The sequence below is a fragment of the Poecilia formosa genome, unplaced genomic scaffold, assembly GCF_000485575.1.
Source record: "Poecilia formosa unplaced genomic scaffold, Poecilia_formosa-5.1.2 Scaffold45, whole genome shotgun sequence".
Lineage (NCBI taxonomy): Eukaryota > Metazoa > Chordata > Actinopteri > Cyprinodontiformes > Poeciliidae > Poecilia > Poecilia formosa.
The window spans coordinates 1,980,476-2,004,017 of record NW_006799984.1 but is presented as its reverse complement, the minus strand read 5'-3'; the positions used below and the strand labels follow the sequence as shown (position 1 = coordinate 2,004,017).

At 38.8% G+C, this 23,542-nt stretch overlaps 1 protein-coding gene across 1 annotated transcript in view; it reads left to right on the top strand.

Annotated features, from left to right (window-relative positions):
- lig1 (ligase I, DNA, ATP-dependent) overlaps positions 1 to 23,542 on the top strand; it is a 70,449-nt gene that overhangs the window by 19,841 nt on the left and 27,066 nt on the right. The window contains exons 8-19 of the mRNA XM_007552037.2: positions 1,291 to 1,377; positions 1,889 to 1,945; positions 2,905 to 2,963; positions 4,037 to 4,150; positions 4,250 to 4,416; positions 5,587 to 5,663; positions 5,862 to 5,953; positions 9,524 to 9,623; positions 9,747 to 9,832; positions 11,277 to 11,392; positions 14,338 to 14,433; positions 22,241 to 22,351. Of these exons, the coding sequence (XP_007552099.1) occupies positions 1,291 to 1,377; positions 1,889 to 1,945; positions 2,905 to 2,963; positions 4,037 to 4,150; positions 4,250 to 4,416; positions 5,587 to 5,663; positions 5,862 to 5,953; positions 9,524 to 9,623; positions 9,747 to 9,832; positions 11,277 to 11,392; positions 14,338 to 14,433; positions 22,241 to 22,351 (1,162 nt within the window). The remainder of the gene's footprint in view (positions 1 to 1,290; positions 1,378 to 1,888; positions 1,946 to 2,904; positions 2,964 to 4,036; positions 4,151 to 4,249; positions 4,417 to 5,586; positions 5,664 to 5,861; positions 5,954 to 9,523; positions 9,624 to 9,746; positions 9,833 to 11,276; positions 11,393 to 14,337; positions 14,434 to 22,240; positions 22,352 to 23,542) is intronic.

The window sequence follows — 23,542 nt, the reverse complement described above, 5'->3', positions numbered from 1 at the left end:
GGCACTGCTCTTAATGCTAACATCTTTGTACTTGCCTTCAGGGAAACTCTGGGTGTGATGCGATTACCTGTACCATCAACCACTTTTAATTACTGCAAAGCAACTAATTAAACAACAAACAGTTAAGGCTGTGTACAAATTGTAGATGCCTGCATAATGCAACTAAAGGTGGCTGCAGCTGCTCTAAGGGAAACGTCATGGGGATAAACTGATCTACAGAAAACAAAGTGAAGGCTTTTTATATCCTTTCTATGATGTTTCAGCCAGAAGGTGCCGTAATGCTGTTATTATTTTAACCTTTCCATGTAAAGTAAACCAGAAGGAGCAGCAGCAGCGTATAATTGCTTTGTCGGTTCGAGGTCATGGTATCTATTCCAGCCACAAACTATTTTTAGTTTTGGAAGGGAGCAAAGGCATTTCATCTGCATAACTATTTATTTTTCATTGCTGCGCCTTGTGCAGCAGCGAAGGAGTGATGGGGGAAATGCATGCAAAATAAATTTCACAGCTGTAGTTTGCATTTCATCATGAATTCATGCCATACTGTGTGAAAATAACTTTTTAAGGCAGTTCAAAGAGTACGTTTTGCAATTAATTAAAGTTTTAAAATCTGTACATATGCTTTTTTTTTTTATTTGATTCATTGCAAAAGTCGTATTCCAGAAATGTTTGATGTCCTCCAAAACTCCCTCCATCTTAAAGTCGTCAGATCTTTCTTGACTAGCTTTCCTTAAATGGCACCAGTTCTTTATTCACTTTTATATTTATTTATTTACTTTAGTTTTAATTTGGAACAATAACAAGAAGCCACTACTGATTTCAAGTCAGATTTACTTACATTTCCTCAATCCAAATGAAAACAATTATTTTGTTTTGTTTGGGCGATAAGAAGCTTCAAACACTTTTTTGTGTTTCCAGATGAAACTGCAAAGAAAAGGGGAACTCAGTTGCTGCTCTTATTTTGAAGGACGACTTCTTTTCTCAAATAAGAAATGCTAAAACTGCAGAAACCGTTCAAGTGCTTCTAACGCAGCTTCATATTTCAGTTGATTTTCAAAAATGTAATTAGTTTTTTTCACAGCATTTTCTTATATAGTTTTTCTAGTTTGTTCTTGTTTATTCTGGTTGTTTCCTAATTTAGCTTTTATAGTTTTTTAAATATTAACTCATTACTGTGGGCTGGTTTGGTACGACGCTGATTAATGCTGGTTGTAAAACGTTGATATTGTCATGAGTTTTCAGTTGGACTGAAATTTAATTGTTCCTGCTTGTTTCTTTGTATATTTTCAGTGGATCAGCCTCAGGAGAGACAGACTACAATCCATCCAGACCAAACTACCATCCGGTGGACCACGCCTGCTGGAAACAAGGCCAAAAGTAAGCAAAGCCTGTTTTTTTGTTTTTACAGGCGCATCCTTGTCTCGTTTAGTATTAACAGGTAACCATAAATATCACGCTCAAAGCTCCTGCAGCATGTTAAACAACCCTAGAAAAATAGATTTAGCTAAAAACTATTTATCCCTGACTGTGAGATCATATTGTATTAAATAATAAATACAAAAAGAAATGAGACAAAACATACGGGAATGTTGGGGCTAAATCTCTTAAGTATCTCAAAATAAAGCCTGTATGTTTATCCTGTGTATTTATTTAACAACTCTGCTAACTCACTCACCAGACTGATTTTTTTTATTTCCTAAAGACACAGCTGTCCCCACATTTGTCCTCCTTGCCCTTGTTTGATAACCTCAAATCAAAGCTTATCTTCCTGCTGCACTAATTGCTGGTTGTTCCCAACATCCGAGTCAGCTAAATGTCGTGCATGTAAAAAAGAAAAGCTGTCATTGCTGCGGCTTTGCAGGCTAACTGCATCCTCATCTTTCTCCAGAGTGCCGTACTTGGCAGTGGCTCGCACCTTTGAGAAAATTGAAGAGGACTCTGGCAGGTAGGAGCTCCATGTGGAGGGAAAAACGGCAAGCTGCGTTTGAGGGGAAATGATTGCAACCGTTTTTTTCTTTCTCTCTCACATTTCAGACAGCCAACTGGGATTTTTTTTTGGAATAACAGAATGAGAAGGGAGAAACTCAGATCATTTAATTTTGTTAGCTTGGGGCATACAGAGTGGAAGAAATGTTGAAATGGATCTGCAGCTGGTTTAAGAAAAAACTTTGGTAATCAGTTCAAAGAAGCAACAATACAAATTCTTCTGACAAATTCTTTCAGCAGTTTAAATCAGACATACAGTGAGAAGTTCAAGTATACTCTTAATGTTCATTAATCTTATTATCGAAAGCCTTAGAAATAATTGGTTTAAGCTGACTTGTTTCATGGTGGTGTAATGATGCATCATAAAACAATTTTAATAAAAAAAATATATAATAAATTGGACAGGTCTGCATTAACATTGACCATATAATTGCACAATTTGACATTTCCAAAATAAATTAGCTTAAAGAAACACTGCAGTTTTGAAAAAACTTGTTTTTCAATAACATGTTTTGGCTCTAGGAGGTTTTTTTGTCGGTATCGTGTGTATAAACTGTGAGCAGTTCAAATAACCCATCAAAAACCAAAAAATGAACGACATTCATCTCCAGTAATGAGTGCTCCTAGAAGTCCTTCAACAGTCTCAGAGGAATATTTGAAACCAGAGACTTTCTGCTATACATCTTGATTCCTATTTCTCCTTAAAGGATATTGGATAACAGTTGCCCCTTGCTACGACTTCCTATCTGAAACTGACGTCTACTGTTTCACAAATGAACTCCTAATATGTCTGGCTGGGTCCCATTAAGGATTAAAACCTCCCAGACAAATCTCATTTCCTTCTCCTCAGTATTTACAGGATGGGCTTGAAATTAATTTACGTCGTCCTCCTTGTCTATCCCCTCTGTCATCGTGTAGGCTGAGAAACATCGAGACGCTGTCGAACCTGCTCCGCTCGGTGCTGCTGCTCTCTCCAGGTAAAGGCTACTTCATCATGGCGGTAATGGTGAGGCTGACGCTGCTGTGCAGGCAGCTGGCTGCCAGCCACTCCATCAAGCGGAGGGCGGTGAAGCCAGGTTGCACATAAAAGCGCCGGCGTTGTTAGTCTGCGTGTGAGTGAGACGTACCTGTGGGATTCCTGTAAAGACTATGCTGATATGTTGCTGCTTGTTAGTTTGAGTTTTTCTGAACGTGGTCCAGTACTTCCGCCTCGTTGACGTCTGAGCTCTTGGCTTGTGTCTGCCTCGTTCTGTGTTTGGGGTTCTGGTTTGTGAGTGTGTTTTCTTGTCTGCATTCCCACTGTGTGTTTGTGTTTGTGTAGTGGAGTCTGAGTGTGTGTTTTAGGGATGTAATTGAAATCATCAACACTGCAAAAACACAAAATATTATCAAGTATTTTCTTTTTTTGTCTAGATTCCAGTGAAAATATCTTAATACATTTAGATAAAAGTGTCTTATAAAAAACTTTTTAAATCAAAATGTAGGATCTTGTTTTAAGACAATAATTCCTTAATACTTGATGCTGATTAAAATGTACCATTTCCACTGGCAAGACATTTTTTCTTTACTTTAAGTAAAATGATCTGGCAGTGGAACTCAGACTTTTTAATCAGAATTAAGGAATAACTGATCTGGAACAAGTCTGAAATGATGCTAAATAAAACAAGAAAGCTGCTGAGTTGGCAACAGTGGGATAATTTTTGTGAACTGCAAACGTGCAGATATGACCTGGTGGGTCAGTTTGTCAGTCAAACGTCTCCAATGGGAGAGCAGAAGAGGACAGCGGCTGGTTTTTAGACCTTTTTCCAAGGTAGATGAGATCAGTGGATAAGATCGGCTTAACATGCAAAAGTATCGACCGATCACCGAACTCCCGAAATTAAGGAAATGAGAGCCGATTGATCGGTGCATCTCTAAAAACAATCTTTAGTTGGTTTGTTTTTGCCTCAGTTCATGAACGTTCTCTTCTGTTTTTCTGTTTGTCTGAGCTTAACACACACACACATACACACACACACACACACACTCATGCATTCACTCCTTTTCCCAGACGACCTGCTGTGCTGTGTGTACCTGTGTCTGAACCAGCTCGGCCCCGCCTACCTTGGGATGGAGCTCGGCGTTGGGGAGACGGTGCTGATGAAAGCCGTCGCTCAAGCAACCGGTAACAAACACACGAGTGAAGGCTTGTGCATTCGCCGCCTCAGCTCTGCTCATCAGGCAGAGAGCCGGCCGCCGCTCACCGTCTCGCTCTCGTTACTAGGGCGACATTTGGACAAAATTAAAGCGGAGGCGCAGGAGAAAGGAGATTTGGGCCTGGTGGCCGAGAGTTCCCGTAGCAACCAGCGCACCATGTTCCAGCCGGCCAGTCTGACAGCAGGAGGCGTGTTTAAGAAATTGAAGGAAATTGCCAGCATGAGTGGGAACTCGGTGAGCCACAGAATAACATTTTCATTAGACGAGAACAAGTAGGGGGAATATATTGTCTGCCTTTTTGAATTAGCCCCAAGAAAAGAAAAGGGAAAAGATGTTAATGCAATTGTGCAATGAACAAGAAATTACAGAGCCTTGCAAAAGCATTTATACTGTTTAATCCATCATCTAGAACTGGAAGGAGTCACAAGTGCAAACACAACAAGAACACCTGATGTCATCCACCTAAGCTGGCAGGGGGAGATTTAGTCATAGAAGCAGCACAGCAGGTACCTCTGGAGGAGCTGCAGAGAGCAGCAGCTCTGGTGGAAACTGCTCTCTGGAGCAAATGCTGCTTATGCACTCTTTAGTCATAAGGTGAAAAAAAACTGAACTTTTCAGCTTACATAAAAAAAAATTGTGTGCCAGAAACGTAGCATTGCACATCACCTTGGACTCTCATGGTGGTGGCAGTGTCATGCTGTGGGCACGCTTTCTTTTAGCTGGAAAATGGAAGCTTGTCAGATATGATGTTGAACTGGGTTCAGTTCCTTTAAAGCATCTCTTTAAGGAACAGGAGCTTCTTGAAGAGACGGAGGCCCAATTTCAAGGCATTAAATTGCTAAGTCAAATTTCTTTTAAGTTATATTTCATACAGTATTGGAGTTAACAGTTACTTGAATGTGCTGTAAAATGAAACTTTCATAATTACTCCCATTTATTTTATAGATTTTGGAAACCAAGCAACATTCTCTTTTCATTTTACAATTTTGCATCAATTATGTTGATGTAGCACCTGCTATGTCAATACAATCCATTGAATCTTGTACTAATGTGACAAAAAGTGATACATTCTGGAGTTTAAAACATTTTTCAAGGCTCTGTGGTTTCTGCCAGTTAGTTTTAGGCCAGATAAAGGAAAAAGAAGGACATTAAAGTAAATGTGCATTGAGCTGGAAATGACTAGCTTGTGTAATTCAAACAGTAGAGGTCTGAGATAAAGTTGTCACCTGGCAGGAATCTCTCCTGTGCAATTAGTTCATTTTTCCTGCTTTGAACATGCATTTTCTACTCCGTGGTAACCTCGCTCTTTTTTTATTTTATTTTATTTCTTTTTTCATATTTTCCTGCATTCTATCTCCTCTCGCTCTTCTTCTGTGAATCTCAATTTCCTCCCGCCCGCCTCAGGCCATGAATAAGAAAATCGACATCATCAAAGGCCTCTTTGTGGCGTGCCGCTTCTCCGAGGCCCGCTACATAGTCAGGTAAAATAAGACTCTCCAACACTCACACGCTCAGCTGCTTGTGTGACCATAGGCATCTGCATGTTTGTAGACCCAGATATGCCGCAGACCGCCCTGTGTGTTTCACTGTGTAGCGCTTATCACGTACAGCAGGTGGGGGGAAGAAGTAGAAAGGCGTCCGTGGTGTGTGGTGTTGACGTTTTTGGTTGTGACGGGCAGGTCCCTGGCTGGGAAGCTGAGGATTGGCCTCGCTGAGCAGAGTGTCCTCGCCGCGCTGAGCCAGGCCGTCTGCTTGACCCCGCCTGGACAAGGTAAACATCTTCTGTCAGCTCTTATCTTTCCTGCTTTTTACAGCAGGCGTTTCGAAACTGCTTTCAGTTTAGGCACCTGGACCTTTAAAAGATATTGTGTCTTATCAAATATTGAACGTAATGGGAGTGTAAGAGCTGATATCAACAGTCTGAACTGAGGACTTTTCAAAATGGAGTTCATTTTTATTCACCACAACTCGAGTTCAGACAGGTGCCGTCTAGAAATGCAGACGATTTAAATATTTTCCAAACTCGTCCTTCAGTCTGTCCATCTATCCACCCTAGAGGTGGGAAGATTTAGGCACTTTGTGATTTGAATTTAATTAATTAAATTCTTCTGAGTTCCCTAATATCAGAACTCACCTATTATGCGTTATTGAACAACTTAGGACAGGTCTATTTACTAAATAAAACATGTTCATTACATTATTTTGCGCTACCTGTCCATTCTCAGTCCAATGACCACCTTTCTGCTCACCATTCATCCCTTCTCTGTCTCTTAGTTCTTCTTTGTCTGTTTGTTCTTCATTTTCCATTCATAAGTCTCTTTTCTTGGCTTCTCAGCCCACCTGTAACCCTGTCGATCATTGTCCATCGTCTGTCCATCCACTCATTTTCCATTACTGTTTTATTATTTGTCTCTCCTTCTGTCCATCTCTTTGTCTAGTACCAACCTGTCCCTCCGTCCGTTGTTTTTCTACCACTTTAAAGGTTTTAAACTGAGCCTGTTGTTCTTGCGTTGGGTCTGGTTCAGACATACCGTGCTTTTATTCCAGCAGATTAAAGATCAGGATGATCTAGTCCTGATGTGACAACTCTGGAGGCTGATTGAATTTGGTACAGAAAAGCCGTGACATGGCGCTTTACCACAATGCCAAATCAGAAGCCAATTTGAGCCTTTTGTTGTTTCATAATTCCTGGGACGTTCAGATAAGACCTGACTGTTGAACAAATGGCTTCAAATGCCCAGAGTTGTTTAGTATGATCTCAATCAGAGCCACATGACTTTGTCTGATGGGTGTCTGGTAAATAGTCTGGTGTGACGGTGGTTCAGTCGTTGGGTAGAAAATCGATCTGCAGCCCTGCAGTGTGGGCTCGGTAACGCCATTTTCTCTGGTATGATCATATATGAGAGTGAGAAGTTACATCACACTTAGAGCGCACATATGGAGCAGAAGGTGTTTCATGAGTGTGAACAAGTGAGTGAGAAACAGCACTTTGTTCAATCTAGATGAGTTAGAATAGTTGCTATACGTATGGACTGACTACGCGCCCCTATAGATCTAGAGGGAAAAATAGAGAGCAGCTTAATGCTCTCTGTGTCTGTCATGTTTTAAAATTGTAGCAAGAAGTTAAGAAAGTTGCTTCAAAGTAAAACTGCTTTGCAAAAGTCTTGATACCGCTTGAATTGATACCATTCAATTGTAGCTCTGGAAACAGGAAAAGCAGGAAGCGGACTATAGAGCAAGGCATTCTGGGTAAATACAACCAAAACCAGCTCGCAAGTCTAGCGCTGGAGGGGGGGAATGGCTCGTGATCATCTACCAAAGACAAAAGAGAAATCCTACAACTACTAAAATCTAATGCAGCTTCGTTTTTGTTTACATTTCGTGAAGGAGGAAGTTGCAGGAAGAAGTTGTCTTCTTCCTGGTGCAGCGCCTCCACAGGCTAGGAGGAGAACAGATTTTTAATTAGTTCAGTTTGCTTGACACAGTGCAGTGTGAAAGAAAACTGCAGCAGCTGAAAATGTAACAAATGTTGCAACTTTGGTCCCCAATCAAACAGAGTCTACCAGACTGTCAGGTGGGAAAACACTCTTAACTTTCCCATGGCTGACTTGTAGCATATTCCCAATATGCCTTTCTCTCCTTCCATTTTAAAAAATGTGCTGCTTTGTGCTGGTCTATCTAAGGCATCTGCAACCTGTGGCTCGCTAAGCCTTGAAGTTCCCTTTAATAAGTCCAAACATGATGAACTACCTGTGTTTTTTAGATAAGAAATTCAAAAAGCTTTTGCACCACAGAATGGCATTAATTGTAAAGGTTACAATTTAGTTCATGGTTTCATTTTTGTCTTAATTGCTTGCTTTATCATTTTTCTCCCTTCATTTTATTAATTTCAAGAAAATTCTTTCATGCTCATTTTCTAAAACCTGGAACTTTAGAAGCGTGGTTCTTTAATTTGACAATAAAACAAGGTAATTTTTTGTGTTTATTTAGAAAATACTGTTAATTAAAATATGTAGAAGTTTGTGGTTTTGATGTTAAACTGTATTAAAGTGTTGAAAGGGCATTTGTGTCTCGAAAGGCATTGTACCTGCTGTAAGAAAACCAGTTGGACAGTAGTGTGAATGTGAAGGTTATTTGTCTTCCATCGAACCTTTCTTAGAAGCTTCCTGCTGTGCTCTGATTGGTTGTTGCTTCACATTCTGGTCTCCATTGCTTTAAAATGACCAATGTTGAATCCGCTTCAGTTTTTCTTTTATTCTCAACTTTTTTTTTTAACTGACTTCTTCTCAGTCTATGTTGGGAACTTTCTTAAAGCCAGTTTGCTTTTTTCCTTACACTTCTAGAAATACTGGCATTTTACCCACTTAACTTACTTAGACCAGAAGTTTCAAACTGTATGCGTGTAATTAACGGTATTCATTAAGCCATCCCCCCCCGAGGAGTAAGCCGAAAAGTCAAGGAGGTGACACTAAGAGGTGAGGATGGAGTAGGGGCATCTCTTATTTAGATTTTACATTTAAAAGCAGTGTTAAAATATTCATTGCACTAATTAGCAGAGTCAGATGTCAAAGCAGCGTCTTTTAAGTGATAAAACCAACAACGTACGACCGTAAGCCGACGCGGATGCACGAGGGGAAAACGGCGACAGCCCGTGGTGCGTAATCTGAGTCGCAGAGCATATTTTTTCACCGTTGCGCTGTTGGATTCATCTTCTTTCGGGGGACGTTTTGGCAGCGCATCTTTCACCGCTCGCTCCCAGCGCCCGCGCCAACACCTGAGACTCCAAATTAGACGGATCCCATCGTGACTTATTAAAATGTGTTGTTCAGTCACGACGACTGAAGGTATTCAGTAAAAAGAGTCAATTAGACCCGGAGCTCGGTGGGGGAAATTTGCATTGATCTTTGCTCTCCTCTTGAAATATTTTTCCTTATTTATTTTGCTGATATTAAATGAGGCAGGTCAGCCAAGAGCAAAGTTTACTTAATTTCTCTTTGTTTGGCTGCACCGGATCATTACAATCAATCATTCATGTAAATGCGTAATTTAGTTATAATTTAAACATGATTGTTATTAATGTAACGTAATGAAACAAAATAAATAATTAGCATGGTAATGTATTTTAGCCTTTTTGGACCATTCAGACTAAAATTACATCTCTGGCTTATAAAGAATTCATCACAAGACATGATTCGTGTGCAGATGCACCCATTTTTTTTCTCAGTTTCTCAGGCTTCCAGGAGTCTCTGAACTGTCATCCAGTAAATTTTAGGTCATACAAATGTTCAAACACTTCCCCAGATCTGTTTGAAAGAGATTCCCCCCCCCTCTATCTTTATAGGTTTCCCTCCTGCTGTGATTGATGCAGGGAAGGGCATGAGTGCTGAGAGCAGGCGGGCCTGGATCGAAGAGAAGAGCCTCATTCTGAAACAAACATACTGGTAAGTGAGTCCTGAACTCAACTGCCTACAATTTCTGTTTATTGCCGCTGGAATATGTTTATATCCCTTTAAATTCTTTAGAAATATATATATTTTTTCTTAATCCAAACCTGTGTTTGACAGTGAAATGCCAAATTATGACATCATCATCCCAGTTTTACTGAAAGCAGGCATCGACCAGCTGCCCAAACACTGCAAACTCACTCCAGGTAAGCAGCCAATCACCCTCTAAAACACTAAACGTTGTGTTTATTGATCCTTTTCATGGAGGCGAGTCAGTTATTTTAAGTTAGATATTTATCAGAAAAGATAAAAGCACTAAAGTAGGAATTAGCTCCTAATTATAAAGTTGTTGGAGTGTGTGTGATAAGCAGCTCTGGCATCATGGTGGAAATTTATAGCGGCTGCCATCTGCGTGGTGCTAAATTGGGAAAGTAAATTGGCAGATTTTTGGTCAGTTAGTAGCTGTTGGCAGGTAAATGTCTGCTCAGAGTCCGGGTTTCCACGCAGGTTGGACCAGTGCGGACATGAAATCAGGACACAAAACGTTGGATATCGCTTCATTCCTTGACCAATGGTCTAAATGCTGTATCAATCCATCTGTCTTTGGATGGATCCGTTTATGCATCCATCTTTTCATTCATCCACCCATCTGTGACTCTTCTTTCCTCTGTCTAGGGCTGAGCATTTATCGTATTATCGTTATCGTGATAAATTTCTTATCATGATAAGAAGTTTGATTTGTCACGATAAAAAACTACAAAGTGGTTCACATCGTCAGCATTGTTGGTTTTTACTATTTTCTCCACTGTTTGTTCAATGAAAATATCAATAAATTAGAAAATATGTGTGCAGTTTTAGTGATATAAATCACACTTAACGTGGAATGCTTCTCAAGAGAAGTATTTGTGTTAGTGGGGCTACAACTGCTGTGACACGCAGTCAGAGCCATACAGTTACCTAAAAAAGAAGCAATAAATAGTTCTTATTCTCACTTTTATTGTTCCGATAATAGTTGCACAAAATGTTTGATAAAACCTTTAAGTCCGTATCGCCCACTCCTATCGTCCACCCATTTATATTTCTGTCCATGCAGGGCTCAGTTTCTGTTCACACATGCATCCATCCATCTCTCTGTCCAATCAACTGGAATCTGTGAACATTAAACTTTGATTTGTTGGAACGTGCAAACATCCGATTTGTTGTGAACTGACCATTAAAGGAACTTGTACATTTTGTATCTTAGCTTCTCGCCCTGAAAGATTTTGGGTTTGTGAATCGATTGACGTCACTCATCATGTTTTTGAGTCTTAAATTAACAGCTCAAAGAGGTGTGAGTCAGAGAGGTTTGCTATCGGAGCCAAATAACAGTAAAAACAAGTGTTTTTCTGTCACTCAGACAGTTGTCGGAGTGATGTTGATGTTTCATGTGAGAATGTGTCACTGAAATATTCCTGAGGTTTGAAAACTTCCTCTCCTTTCCTTACCTGAAGGCCTGTTTGCACCAGCTCTGCCACGTCAGACAGAAAAAGATCTCTTCACGACGAAGTCTTTGACTATTTATTATTTATTAAAAAAATGCATTGAGGTGTATTTGTTTGGGTGTGACTTTCTGGTTCTTCCAAGTTGTCACACCAGCCTTCGTATTTGCAGGAGTCCCGCTGAGACCCATGTTGGCTCACCCCACCAAGGGTGTCGGCGAGGTGATGAAGAGGTTTGACGAGGCGGCGTTCACCTGCGAGTACAAATATGATGGAGAGCGGGCACAGGTGTGTGTGTGTGTGTGTGTGTGTGTGTGTGTGTGTGTGTGTGTGTGTGTGTGTGTGTGTGTGTGTGGTGACAGAGAGCGACTGTTTGTTTTTCTTCCTCTTGGCACCCAACATATGCCTGCCATATTTGTATGCATGTACCTTTCGGCTGTGTTTCTATTTATTTATTTCTTAAATATGAGGTATTACTGCTGTGCACTCACTTAGCCGTGTTTGTGTGTGTATGCCTGAGCATTTCCTTAAGATAAACACTAGTTCTGCTTTTACACTGCCTGTGGACAGAGGGAGCTAACGCTAACGCTGTTAGCCAGAGAAGGGCGACGGGGAGGAGTGGAGAAAGGTGAGATTAAAGGCTGAAGCAGCCAGACAAAAAGCTGCAAAGAAACAACAAATGATGGCAGAAGGCATGAGAAATATTCAGGAGACTTAAAAAGGCACAGCAAGACAGAGATTGTCATGCAAACGCCTTCAGCTGTATTGTTAATTTTAGACAGTCATGCCAGTGAAGCTCTTTGAACTCCATAGAATGGGAGAAAGAGAAATGAGCATGGAGAGAAGGAGAAACAGCGAGCCCTATGACGTCTCTCTGCAGTAGGCTTTACCTCAAAAAGCCAGCAGGGGGACTCGTGGTATAGTACTCAGCTAAACACTGTGTGTGTCTGATTGGTTTGTGTCTTACCAAAAGGATCTCCGTCTCTCCCTCTCAGACAGCAGATGAACCACAATTATTCTGCATTTTGATTGTTTTTTTTTATGAGTATCTGTTATTTACAGCTTAGAATCACAGAAAAGAATGTGCTCTTTATTTAGGTCATTTAAAACAAGTGCACCTATAAAATGAAACAAATTGTATACAGTTGGTATCTACACTGGTCAAAATTGCAGAATAACTCTGAGATGACATGTATACTGCAATGACAAAATAATAGCTTTGCTTAATCTAATGCTGCACTATGCAGACGTTCAGTCTGTGCTAAAGAAGTTTCACTACAAGCAACATTCTGAATGGTCAGAATGCACTCATTATTGTTTATCGTGAAAGTTTCATATTATAAGAATTATGATTTATTCTGACAAGAATAAATAAAAAAGAGGTCTGTTGTATTTTTGGAATTGGTTCAATAAATGCAAAAGTATGATTTTAAGCTGTTACTATGTGCATCAACTAAATGCACATCAACTAAATCACTTCCCTGTGTAATTAGCATCCTGAAGAAGCATATTTAATGTTTTTTAACAGCAGTATTTGTGCTTATGGAGCTTTGATTGCAAAGAAGTAATACATATATATACATTTTAAACTTTTATTATTACAATTGTACCTTAAAATATTGTGATAAAATTTAAAGTCCACACCACGCACCACTACTTAAACCTACTTGATTAGTTCAGCTTTTGGGTAAACTCATACACTGTGTATACAGCAATGAACTGCTATCTTCACATCATTAAGCATGGGTCCCTTGTAATCTCATTACAAGGGAGACCTCACAGAGGATTAGCATAAATGCTGATTGGTGCGCGCCCCACCTTTCCACCCTGTTCAGTGCATCAACTATAAACCCATCTATCAGGAACGACTCCACTCAGTCAGTGAAGTGCGCAGCAGAGCAGAGCGCAGCAGAGATGAATGCAGTGGGGGATTACTGGTGTCTAAAAAACTATTGTACTTTTGTTTAGATCTTTTCTTTTTTGAATTTCCCTTGGAGATTAAAAAATAAAAATGAGTCTGCACAAAAAGACTGAAGCAGGAGTCACAGGATTTAGGACTTGCTGCCTTCATCCAAACAACTCCATTCATCCAAAGCATAATGTGTACCCAATATAACCTGTATTTGATGTTAATGACCCCTCATTGTTATACAGATGGGCATTCTGCACACTCTTCCCTGTATACTTGTATTGTTCTTTTTTTGTTATTTCAATAAAGGAAAAAAAAATATTTAAAATAAAAGCAATCCATGCTTAGCCTGGCAGGGAGCTAGGAAAGCCTGGCAGCCCGCCAGGCTTATAATACACTGGGGGAAACCATGGGGAAATGTGGGAGTGCCCTAATTTATTCCTCATCAGTCAGTTGTAGGAATAAAGTAGCATTTTATTTAACTTAAGTTAAATACATTTTCTTCTGTTTTCATCAGAATTCAGAAATTTAAATACCAATCTGTCCCAATATGTTTGAAAAACCCAGACTTTTTCATTTTCAGACAATTTTTTCTCATGTCTGCAAACTAATCTGCTGTATTGAACTTCAGTCATCCTCTAATAACATATTTAGAAAAACACATTCTTTACCAAAAATGTCAAATGTATTTTTTAACAAACTTCATCACTTAAGTTTTGTGTGACAGACAAACCCAAACATGGCTAAATTTACAAATCTGTCTCCTGATGAGATTTTTAAAATCCAGTTCATTTTTACTTTGGAGATGAGATTTTTAAAATCCAGTTCATTTTTACTTTGGAGTTGTCACACTTTGACATTTAACACATTCTGTTATGCATCTGTCTAATAAGGCAATCTGAATTTAGAAATGGGAACCCTGAGAGCCAGTTGTTGTTCCTTTCAGTAAAACACAATGCTGTTCTTACTGATTACATATTTGCGCTCAAGTGGTCAAAAACTACATGTGATAATTGGCGAAGTTTCAACTTACTGTTTCACTTCACAATCACGCGGCCTGACACCAAGCTGATTGTTTTGTAGACATCCTAACAAAAAAAGCATAATTGCCCTGCAGCACTTTTGAAGTGTATCTCCATCTGTCCCTCAGGCGGCTGCCAAACACTCTCTGTAAATCCCTGCTCTTCCCTCTCTTTGGTGTGCTTGTTCTCCACTCTTTCATTTGTCAGACCTGATATTAAAATCTCAGTGTTTACTTAAAGTATTGATTTCTCCAAGTCATGCACTCATTGTTTTTTTGTTGTTTTTTTTTTGCCCTCCACAGATTCACATTCTGGAGAGCGGCGAAGTTCGGATTTTCAGCCGCAACCAGGAAGACAACACCAGCAAATACCCAGATATCATCTCGCGCCTCCCCAAGGTAAAACACTTGAGCACAGCGTTCTGCAGCTCGCCCCTCTGGACTGTGGAGAGATAGACGCCGTCTCTGCCACGATTGTCAAATGAGGGCTTTTACCGCTGAACACATTTGTCTTGTTTTTGCTGCTTTTTGTCAACCTTTTCTCTCGTCTTTCTCACTTTGTCGGGATCACGTGTTGCAGTTTGAAGCCTCTCATCTATGTTCAGTTGGTCCTTTACCTTCCTGCAGTCATTAAATTCTGCTAGCAGCCATAAAGAAAGCTTTAATGCGCATAAAGGAGGAATTTCAAACCAGCTTGTGAAGTGTCTTCGACTTGGTAATAGATGTGGAGACCGCCAGTTGTTTAACTTTAAATTGCAGCTATTTGTCGGCTCGCCAAATTGTTGAGAAAGAGATCACAACCACCTGAGGCTTTGGCTGTTTGCCTGAGGTTATCTGAGCGCGCTCACTGCCTCGGTGCCTGCTGAGAGTGTTTTTCTGCAACAGTAAGGAAGTGAAGTACCACAGACATCCAAATCAGTCCGCTCTTTCTTTTCATTCACTGGTTTTCAGTTATGTGTAAAACATCAGTAACGTGTATATGTTCTAATCAGAGCAGATTGTTTCTTTAGAGTTTCTAAGTTTTGCCTCTTTTAGCTGGAGTTTATTACAGAAAATTGTTTCAGAATTTGCACAAGAGAGCAGATCTTTAGACCGAACCGAAAGTTCAGTCAATTGTCCATAAAGTGAATTGATGCCACTCTTGTCGGTTGCAAAGATGCCATGTCATGTGGAAAAATGTGACATTTTATTTTTGTGTTTTTAACACATTTAACACAAGTTTGTCTAGGCCTTTCGCTATGCCACAGTTTGCTACACCATAAACTGTCCCTCTAAAAATTGCAGTAGCCAGTAATATTTTTGTTTCGGGATAAAGAGATATAGACCTTTTGTAAATAAAACTTCCCTTCATTCTTCAAGTCCTACCTTCTTCTCTTCCTCCTCTTTATGTTGTCCTTCATTTATTCTTTTCTTCCATTCTTGTGCCTTACCTTGTTGTTTTTTCCTGTAAATATTTCATCTTTGTCCCCTTTCCTTCCTTTTGCAGGTGCTTCTTTCCCTTTTTTTCCTCATGTCCCACTTCCTTTTCATCTATATACTTCCGGTTTTTTCAAAGTTTCAAATGTAAAGCTTGTAGAAATGCTGCCATAAATCTGTAGTTAACTTTAGTGCTTTATTATTTTTTCAACTTTAAGGACTGTGTGACTGTAGAAAGTTGCCTGGAAAAGTTTTAAGTTGGTGTTAGAACTCTGAATCGGGCTTTTCCGGGCCCGGCTGTGATTTGAAATAAACTCGCTCACATTAATGGTAACTTTTCTATATTGTAAGGTAAACTGCAGCTTCAAGAACAGATCTAACCCAGGACTTTTGATTTAGTCTGTTCTTGCTTTCTCACTACTAAAAGCAAATATGTGAGCTTATTTCCATATAAATGAACAAAGGTTTGTCCGAAAAGGACAAAATTGGGAATTTACTATCAGAAATGCTGTTTTGGTCCCAAGAAATAAGTCATGGTGATCTCTCATGAAGTAAGGAGAACCTGGTAAAGTTGTTTGTACACAATACTGAGCACTTTGGTGGTGATTTGCGGGGCCAGACCCTCGTTCTGTTTGGTCTCTAAATAATCAAACAGGAAGTGGAGAACTCAGACCTTCAGTCTGTTTTAATAAGACAATGCAGCCTGGCTGTTTGCTCAGGCTTACCCATGTGACTCCTAACCAAATCTATGCTTGTAGAGTTCAGTTTGACTCCGCTTCTCATTTTCATACATACAGGCTTTATTTGTTCATTTCCTGACAGCACTAATAGGAGCTCTGGGAAGTTATTTGTGCAGCAAATTGTTCTTTTACTGTCTCACATGAAACACTTTCTGCTGGGTGGACACTTTGTTCTACCAGGTGGTTTAAGCTGCTGCTGCTGCTGATGATGATGATGATATGTATTCCCAGTTCAACGCTGGCTGAGCTGCTTTGCTCTTCTCGTTTTCTTGTCTCCCTGTTCTTCCAGAACAGACAGACCCCTGACTTAGTTTATTTCAGATTTAAAACACTCATTATTAAATGTTATTATTTGTATTTTTGCTTTGGTCTGGGAAAATATCAGCTGTGAAAAAGGTCTACAAAGTCATAAAGGTTTAACTATAGATATTTATTTTAAAAGCCAGAGGGGACGCAGCATGTTTTCTAAGATCTCTAATTGAAATAAAAAATAAGTTGTTTGTTTTGCTCTTTGCATAGTTCCAGGATCAATTTTAGAAATGAAAGCATGATGATGGGGAACTTACCTGAACTCTGACAAAAAATAAGCTTATCTTCAGCCTGCCGTCCAGAAATCCTGTGCATTCATGACCTGAATGCTTATATTACATCCCATTCTTATCATTCTTCATAACATCTGCCCTCTAACAAATCCTTCAGAATGACTTTGTTCTTTTGCTTTTTTTTTTTTTTTCCAATTCAACATTAAAGGCAACGTGACTTATTTCCTCTCATGCTAACCTTGTTGCTCTTGGTCTCCTTGTCTCTTTCTTACATCTTTCTGTTTAATCATTCCCTCCTTTTGTTCCATCCTTCTTTAGGATACTTATACTTCTTAGACTTCTGTTTTTTTCTCCTCTTTGTACTCTTACCCATTCATGTGTCTTTTTCTCTTATCCTCTTTAGACTTTGATGCCACTTGTCTGTAATTTCACCTTTTTGCCACCCCTGACTTCTCAAATATTCACCTTTCCCCTTTTCGATTGTGTGCCATTTCTCCTGATTGCTGCCTTCTCGAGTTTTTTTAATATTTTTTTAGCTTTTGTGTCAGTGACTCTGTAAAAGTGTGTTTCTGCCTCAGAAATGGTTTCCAGGGGGTAGTTTTCATGGACCATTATTTACCCCCGCTCTGTTTCCACTGCATGGACCGTGTTGGTGGAACTGTACCTCTGAAAACCAGCCCTGCTGGGCAGCTAACACTTTTAATATTACCCCAAACCTTCTGGGTGAATATGAGAGTATCATTTGTTTATCCTTGTATTTGCAACAGATTGCAAAAGACAGGTAATAGCTGATGCTTTGGAAGAAACCCAAATCTAACCAATAATCAGATCACACAGAGGGTTATTAGTGCTAACAGATTAGTGCACAAACTTAAACACAAAAAGTAACTAAATCACAGCAGTGATTTATCACACACTGGAGCAAAACACCAACACATCTGACAAGTGTTTAATTACAAGTTTCAATTTGGTTTTTTCTTATTTTTTGTTTTTACAAAATTTTTAAGTTTTTTAGTAGGTTTTTTTTTATTTTTATTTTTTATCTTAAGCGCAAAATGTACATATGTTTTTTGTCCAATTTTGGCTTAAGTACCGCTCTGAATATCTTATGCTTCCAGCAAATAGCCTTTTTTTTGAGTCTGTATACTCCAGTTGATTAATGATTAATTAATTACTAAATTAGTTAACAATTATTCCAGTAATTGATGCATCTCAATTGTTTTAGCCCTGGGTAAGCAAAGTATAATGTGACTGAAAGCTTCAATAGCAGAGTCATCTTTTGACCCATGTGTTTATAAACTGAAGATCAGGTGAAGTGTATCGGCCACACGGTATGAGTAGCATGAGACTTCCTGTTTTACAGTTCCCCAAAAATGAATCTTTTTTTTCTTTTCTTTCAGCTTTTGTGGCGTTATCAACCAAATTGTAGTTTTCACAAAGCCTCAGCAGTCCTTTCTCAGCCTCTCCCTCCTCGAAAGACTCAACAGGAAATAATGCAATTTAGTTAACAGTTTGTCCTTATTACCACTCTATTATTAATAGCTGTTTTCCTTTGAAAATAAGTTTTTGGTCTATTAGTGTAACGTCTAACTCCAAGCACTCTGTAAATTTTGTCCCGCTGTTTCATTCATTCCTCTTTCATAACGATGTGGGGGGAAGAGTGAGCGAGTGAGTGATGCATTTAGGAGAAGTGAAGAACGCTGAGCTCGGTTACCCTTGGGGTTAACTGCAGATGGGCAATGGACTGCTATGAACAACTGGAATAGAGTATATTCTGCAGCTTTAGAGATCACTCCTGTGAGGAAAACATTCTTTGTGGAAAGAGAGGAAATTAAAGGCTAAAGACTCCTCTTTTTTTAGAGCAATTTTTTCATTAATTTTGCCCTTTCTTGCAATTCTTTCAACTTTACCATCTCCTTTTCTAGTATTACCTCTGCCTAAATAATAGCCAGAGGTAATGGGGAAAAGAAAATACTCTTAAGTTCTGAAGTATTCTGTCTTTATTTTTGGATTGTGTGGAAAAGATGTATCATTTAAATAATGGGTTCATTTGGCCTTGAAATTATTTTCCTGTTTGTGCTGATTATGACTCCTAATTTATCGTATTTCATTTTCTCATGCTGTGAAAATAACCCCTGTCAGTTGTTTCTTCTCAGAAAATTGATCACTGATCATTAATGTGGCAGATCATCGGTTTAAGAAATTGCTTAAATTAAAATTGCATCTCTTTTCCGGACGTTTCGTTGTCAGAGTAGAATATCTGCGTTGGTGAAGACCAAAGATTTTCTCTTCCAGCATCGCAGAGACGGTTTGATTAGATTCTCCAGCACCTTGCTGCATTATTTTGCATATTAATAAGGGGTAACCAATTTTGCTGTAGCTCCCACAGAGCCTTAAAGCTTTAAATTATGGATTAATATCAATACATAAATATTAATGCTGATCCATTAATTGGTAATTAATGCACAACTTAGCCTAATGACCTTATGGGCTTAACATGGTTTTAATATGAGACTGTTTCCAAACAACCTGTTAAAGTCTAATGTGTCTCCTGCTCTTAACTCTGATAAACTGCCTTGGATTTCATCTGCTGATTAACTCCCAGCCTCCTGCAGGCTGGAAATTTTTAACAACCACAGAAGAATCCCGCTGGACCCAAATTCATCCTCAAGATTTCCTTTAGCCACTCGGCTTGGTCCTAAAAATTAGCAGTAATGGTCAGTTTAAACCGCCCATCAGTCATGTGGTTTATCCTGGACTTAAACCTGATCACTGACTTCCTGCTGTGGGGACTAAATGTCAGCTGGCGAGACATCTTAGTTAATGCAGGCAGGATTAACGACAAACAAAGTGATTTAGGGTGAAACCTTTGGTTTTTGTTGCAGCTTTTCTGTAATGATACCCGGCTGTATGTGCAAAATGTGTTTGCATCAATATTTGCGTAGGTGTTGATTTTAGAAGTTTTTTGATATTTATGTTTTCTGTCATGTTTATATGTATAAAAAACAGCTTGAGCAAATACATTTACTATCACCATGTTTCTTCTAAAGGCCTTTTGTTTTAATTAGGTGAATGATATTCTTTCTGTTCTGATCAGGCTGCAGACTAATCTGGCTAAAAATGCGATCAGACGATTTGCTTGCAAGACACATGAAGGTCGAGCACAGCTGTCTATGTAGTCTTGTTAAATATGGAATATGATTATGCCTTTTCCAAATTAGGACAAGTATGGAAAGAATCAGCAGACACTGTCTATACATCTGTCTGTCCTTCAGTTAAATTCATATCAGTTTATTTATGCAGCGCCATTCACGACTGCAAATTCAATAAGACAATCAGATCAAAATTCAAAAGAAACAATCAGTTTAAACCATACAAACAGGTTGAAATTCATTATTCGCAAGTTTTGCACAGACTTGCAATTTTCAGCAATCATAGAAACTTTAACTGAAATCTGACCAATCACCTTAATGTTTTCTTTATTTCCTTCTTTTTTTGATCAATCACTGCAAATCGGCTGAATTTTGGTCATAATATTGTGATGGTGATATTTATGATGCTGTTTTAAGTGCATTGTAGATGGAAGACATTTCCTCCAAAATCTTCAAAAATTTGAAAAAATTTACTTCTAGGAAGTTTTTTCTAGTTTTTTTTTTTCTAGCAAATGTTTGACTTTTCAAATTTAGAAATTTTCAGTCCTTTCTAGAAAATATCTGAGGTTAATGTAAATCTTCTTTTTTTTTTTTTTTTTTCTTGCAAATTTTTGACTTTTCAAGGTCAAACAGGTTCTTATTTTTTGGGAGAAAATTTCTGATATTAATCTTGGCTAGATTTTTTTTCTTCTTCGATCTACATGGCCCTAATACACAGTCATAGATATTGCTATCACAATATTATCACCATTGCAACATTTTTTTTTTTTTTTTACATATTTTGGCCCTTCCTTGTATTTTTATTATTTCCCTTTTTAATTGACCTAATAGTCAATTAGTTCAATGAAAGCATTAGCATGCTTGTATGCTAAATAGAAAGTTGGGGTCACAAATCTCGTACTAATGTTTCGGTTCAACCACTCATAAAGGTCTGAGGTTTTAAAACCTTAAAAAAAACAGACTTTGATAGAAATATCTGCTGTGCACTCTTTTTAGCAAACTTTAGTTTTAATACTTCAAAATCCAACCAAGAAAGGGCTTCAGAGTATGCTATTATCATCCTGGAACAGTGGGAAATCTGGACATAAAAAAATATGCAGGAACCCTCATCTGTTCACAAGAGGAGGCATTGGCCTCATACATCTGCTGTGCTGCTGTTTCACTTATTCATGGTGTATCCCACCCCCTCAGGTGCACCAGTTCTTTTATTGTCAGAGACTGCCTTATGTTAACATTTTCTGTTTTTGTTTTGTTTTTTTTTATTTTGTAAAGCTTCCTTCTCCTCCTCAGCCTCTGCACTGATGGCCATGATATACAACGATCTGTTCCTTTTTCTGGTAGATTTGCTCAAGGTTTCGTCTGTATACACCTATTAAGGTTGTTTATTTTATTAGCCTGTAAGATGAACAAGTGAATTAAAACGTATGCTCTCATATTGGCAGTGAAGTGAGTGAGATCTGACAATCAGCAAGGCAGAGTTGCATCTTAAGATGCTTGTGTTACACAGCAGTCTCCCTCCTGAACTGATGGTGATGCCTGCAGAGAAAACATCATTAACTGAAATCACATTATGATTACATTAGAAGACATTTCAGTACTGTAACTCAAACGCGTCTACAGTTGCAACTTTTCAGCCTCACTGGGTAAAATGTCGGGAAGCTGATAGTCTGAAGCTCAGATTTTAAGGATTTTCAAAGCAATATCATGGATATTTCCAGGCTCATCAGCAGACGTCTCTACGGAGGCAGAAAGGAGCAATAAAATGCAAAAGGCTCAACAGAACAGCAAACATTCACAAGAAAAGTTGCACTAAAAGAGGTTGTGCTGAAATGTTATTCAGACCTTCTGCTTTAGCAATAATTCCACTTTAGCGTATCCAACGTTTTAACGTAGCTTCCGCTGTAGCTTATCTGCTGCTTTAGCTTAGATTCCACTAACGCAATAATTCTGCTTTAGCATAACTACTGTTTTAGCATGTATTATCCTTTAGCATAGCTTCTGATTTAGCATAGGCTTCACTTTAACTTCGGCTTTAGCCAAACTTCTGATTTGGCATGGCTTCCTTTTGGTGTAAATTATATTTTTCTGTGTGACTTTTACTGTTGCATTGCTGTTTATGGATTTTGTTGATCCTTCTGGGCCTCCGTCAGATTCAGTGCAATTTTTCTCACATTATAATAGTTCCTGAGGCAGCGTGAAGACTTTCAGTTTTCTGATGGGACAATATATCCTGACTGGTCCAATTTGTTAATGTAAATTTATGTTTTTCTAACTTCTTGCACTTTTTTCATGCTCCTAATTTTTTCCTAATTGACTTTTGCATATTTATCAACTCCTTATTTTTATGTTCCTGTAGGTGAAGAAGGACTCTGTAGTGTCTTGTGTTCTGGACACGGAGGCGGTGGCCTGGGATCGAGAGAAGAAACAGATCCAACCCTTCCAAGTCCTCACCACTCGTAAGAGAAAGGTACGAATAAAGAGGGACGTAGGAAAGGGAAGGGAAGACTATTAAAATGTGTGCTTTGTCGTAAAAAGGAAATAGTAGGAGATAATGAGAAGAGAAAGAATGTGTGAAAAGGTTAAGAAGAGAAAACAAGACGAAGACAAAGACCCGAAGGTGGAAGAGAGCGAGATAATGGAGTGAAATGATCCGACAGACTGGGGGAGATGGACAGGGGAAGAGCTGGGAAAAAGTGGTAGGAGACTGATAGGTCAGAGGCAGAAGAGTGAAATGGATCGAGAAGGGAGGCTGAGATTGGAAATGTCAGCAAGGTGTTTATTCACTCCTGATCAGAGTAACGGCCTCTTTCCATTACACCAATCACATTAGGCAGAAACGGCTCCCTTCACCCTGTCTTTTCGTGTGCGAAATGACACCCCGCTAAATTTGGGAAGGAGAAATAAGCGTGCAGCTACGAGCAACGCCATGATGAAAATGGCCGAAATGATTATGTAGATGATTTTCTTTTTTTTTTGCTTGATACTTTTTCCTGTTATTATGCAATCATAATTATTGGTAATGATAGTTTTACGCACAACCTGATTATACATTGCAGGCTCTGGTATTTTTTTACCACCACCAGCTTTTGACGAAATGAAACATTCGAGATGAGGACACAAGACCCGATATGGTCTAATTAAACATCATTAATGAGTCGAGAGTGAAATTAATGAAAGAAAGGAGAGGGAGAAGTCTTTCAGGCTTTAAAGGGACGTTTTTTCTGCTTTGGCAAATAAATCTCTGTCTCTGAAGTCAATGCAGAGTGAAAAGCACAAGAAAAACAACTTTAGTGGGTTTTGGGCCACATGAGTTTGAAAATATTGCTGGGAGAATAAACTTGCATTACAAAAGTATTTTGCATATAAAATCAAAGTAATTAGAGCTCCTGATCTTAAGCCAAAATTTATCTTTATGGATTGCATTCATTGTATCTCTGAAAAAGGAGTTATTGTACTGTTTTCAACATTTTCTAATAAGTGTGTAGATTAAAAATGTCTAAGGTGTGAAATTTACAATGTTGCCTAGAATGAGGCTCTGCACAAATAAGTCTTGAATAATTGCAGCTTTCCTTGATACAGTAAAAGGACTCTTTTTTTTTTTTACCATAAAACTAAAATACATTTTAAACATAAATATATGGACATGTTTGAACATAGT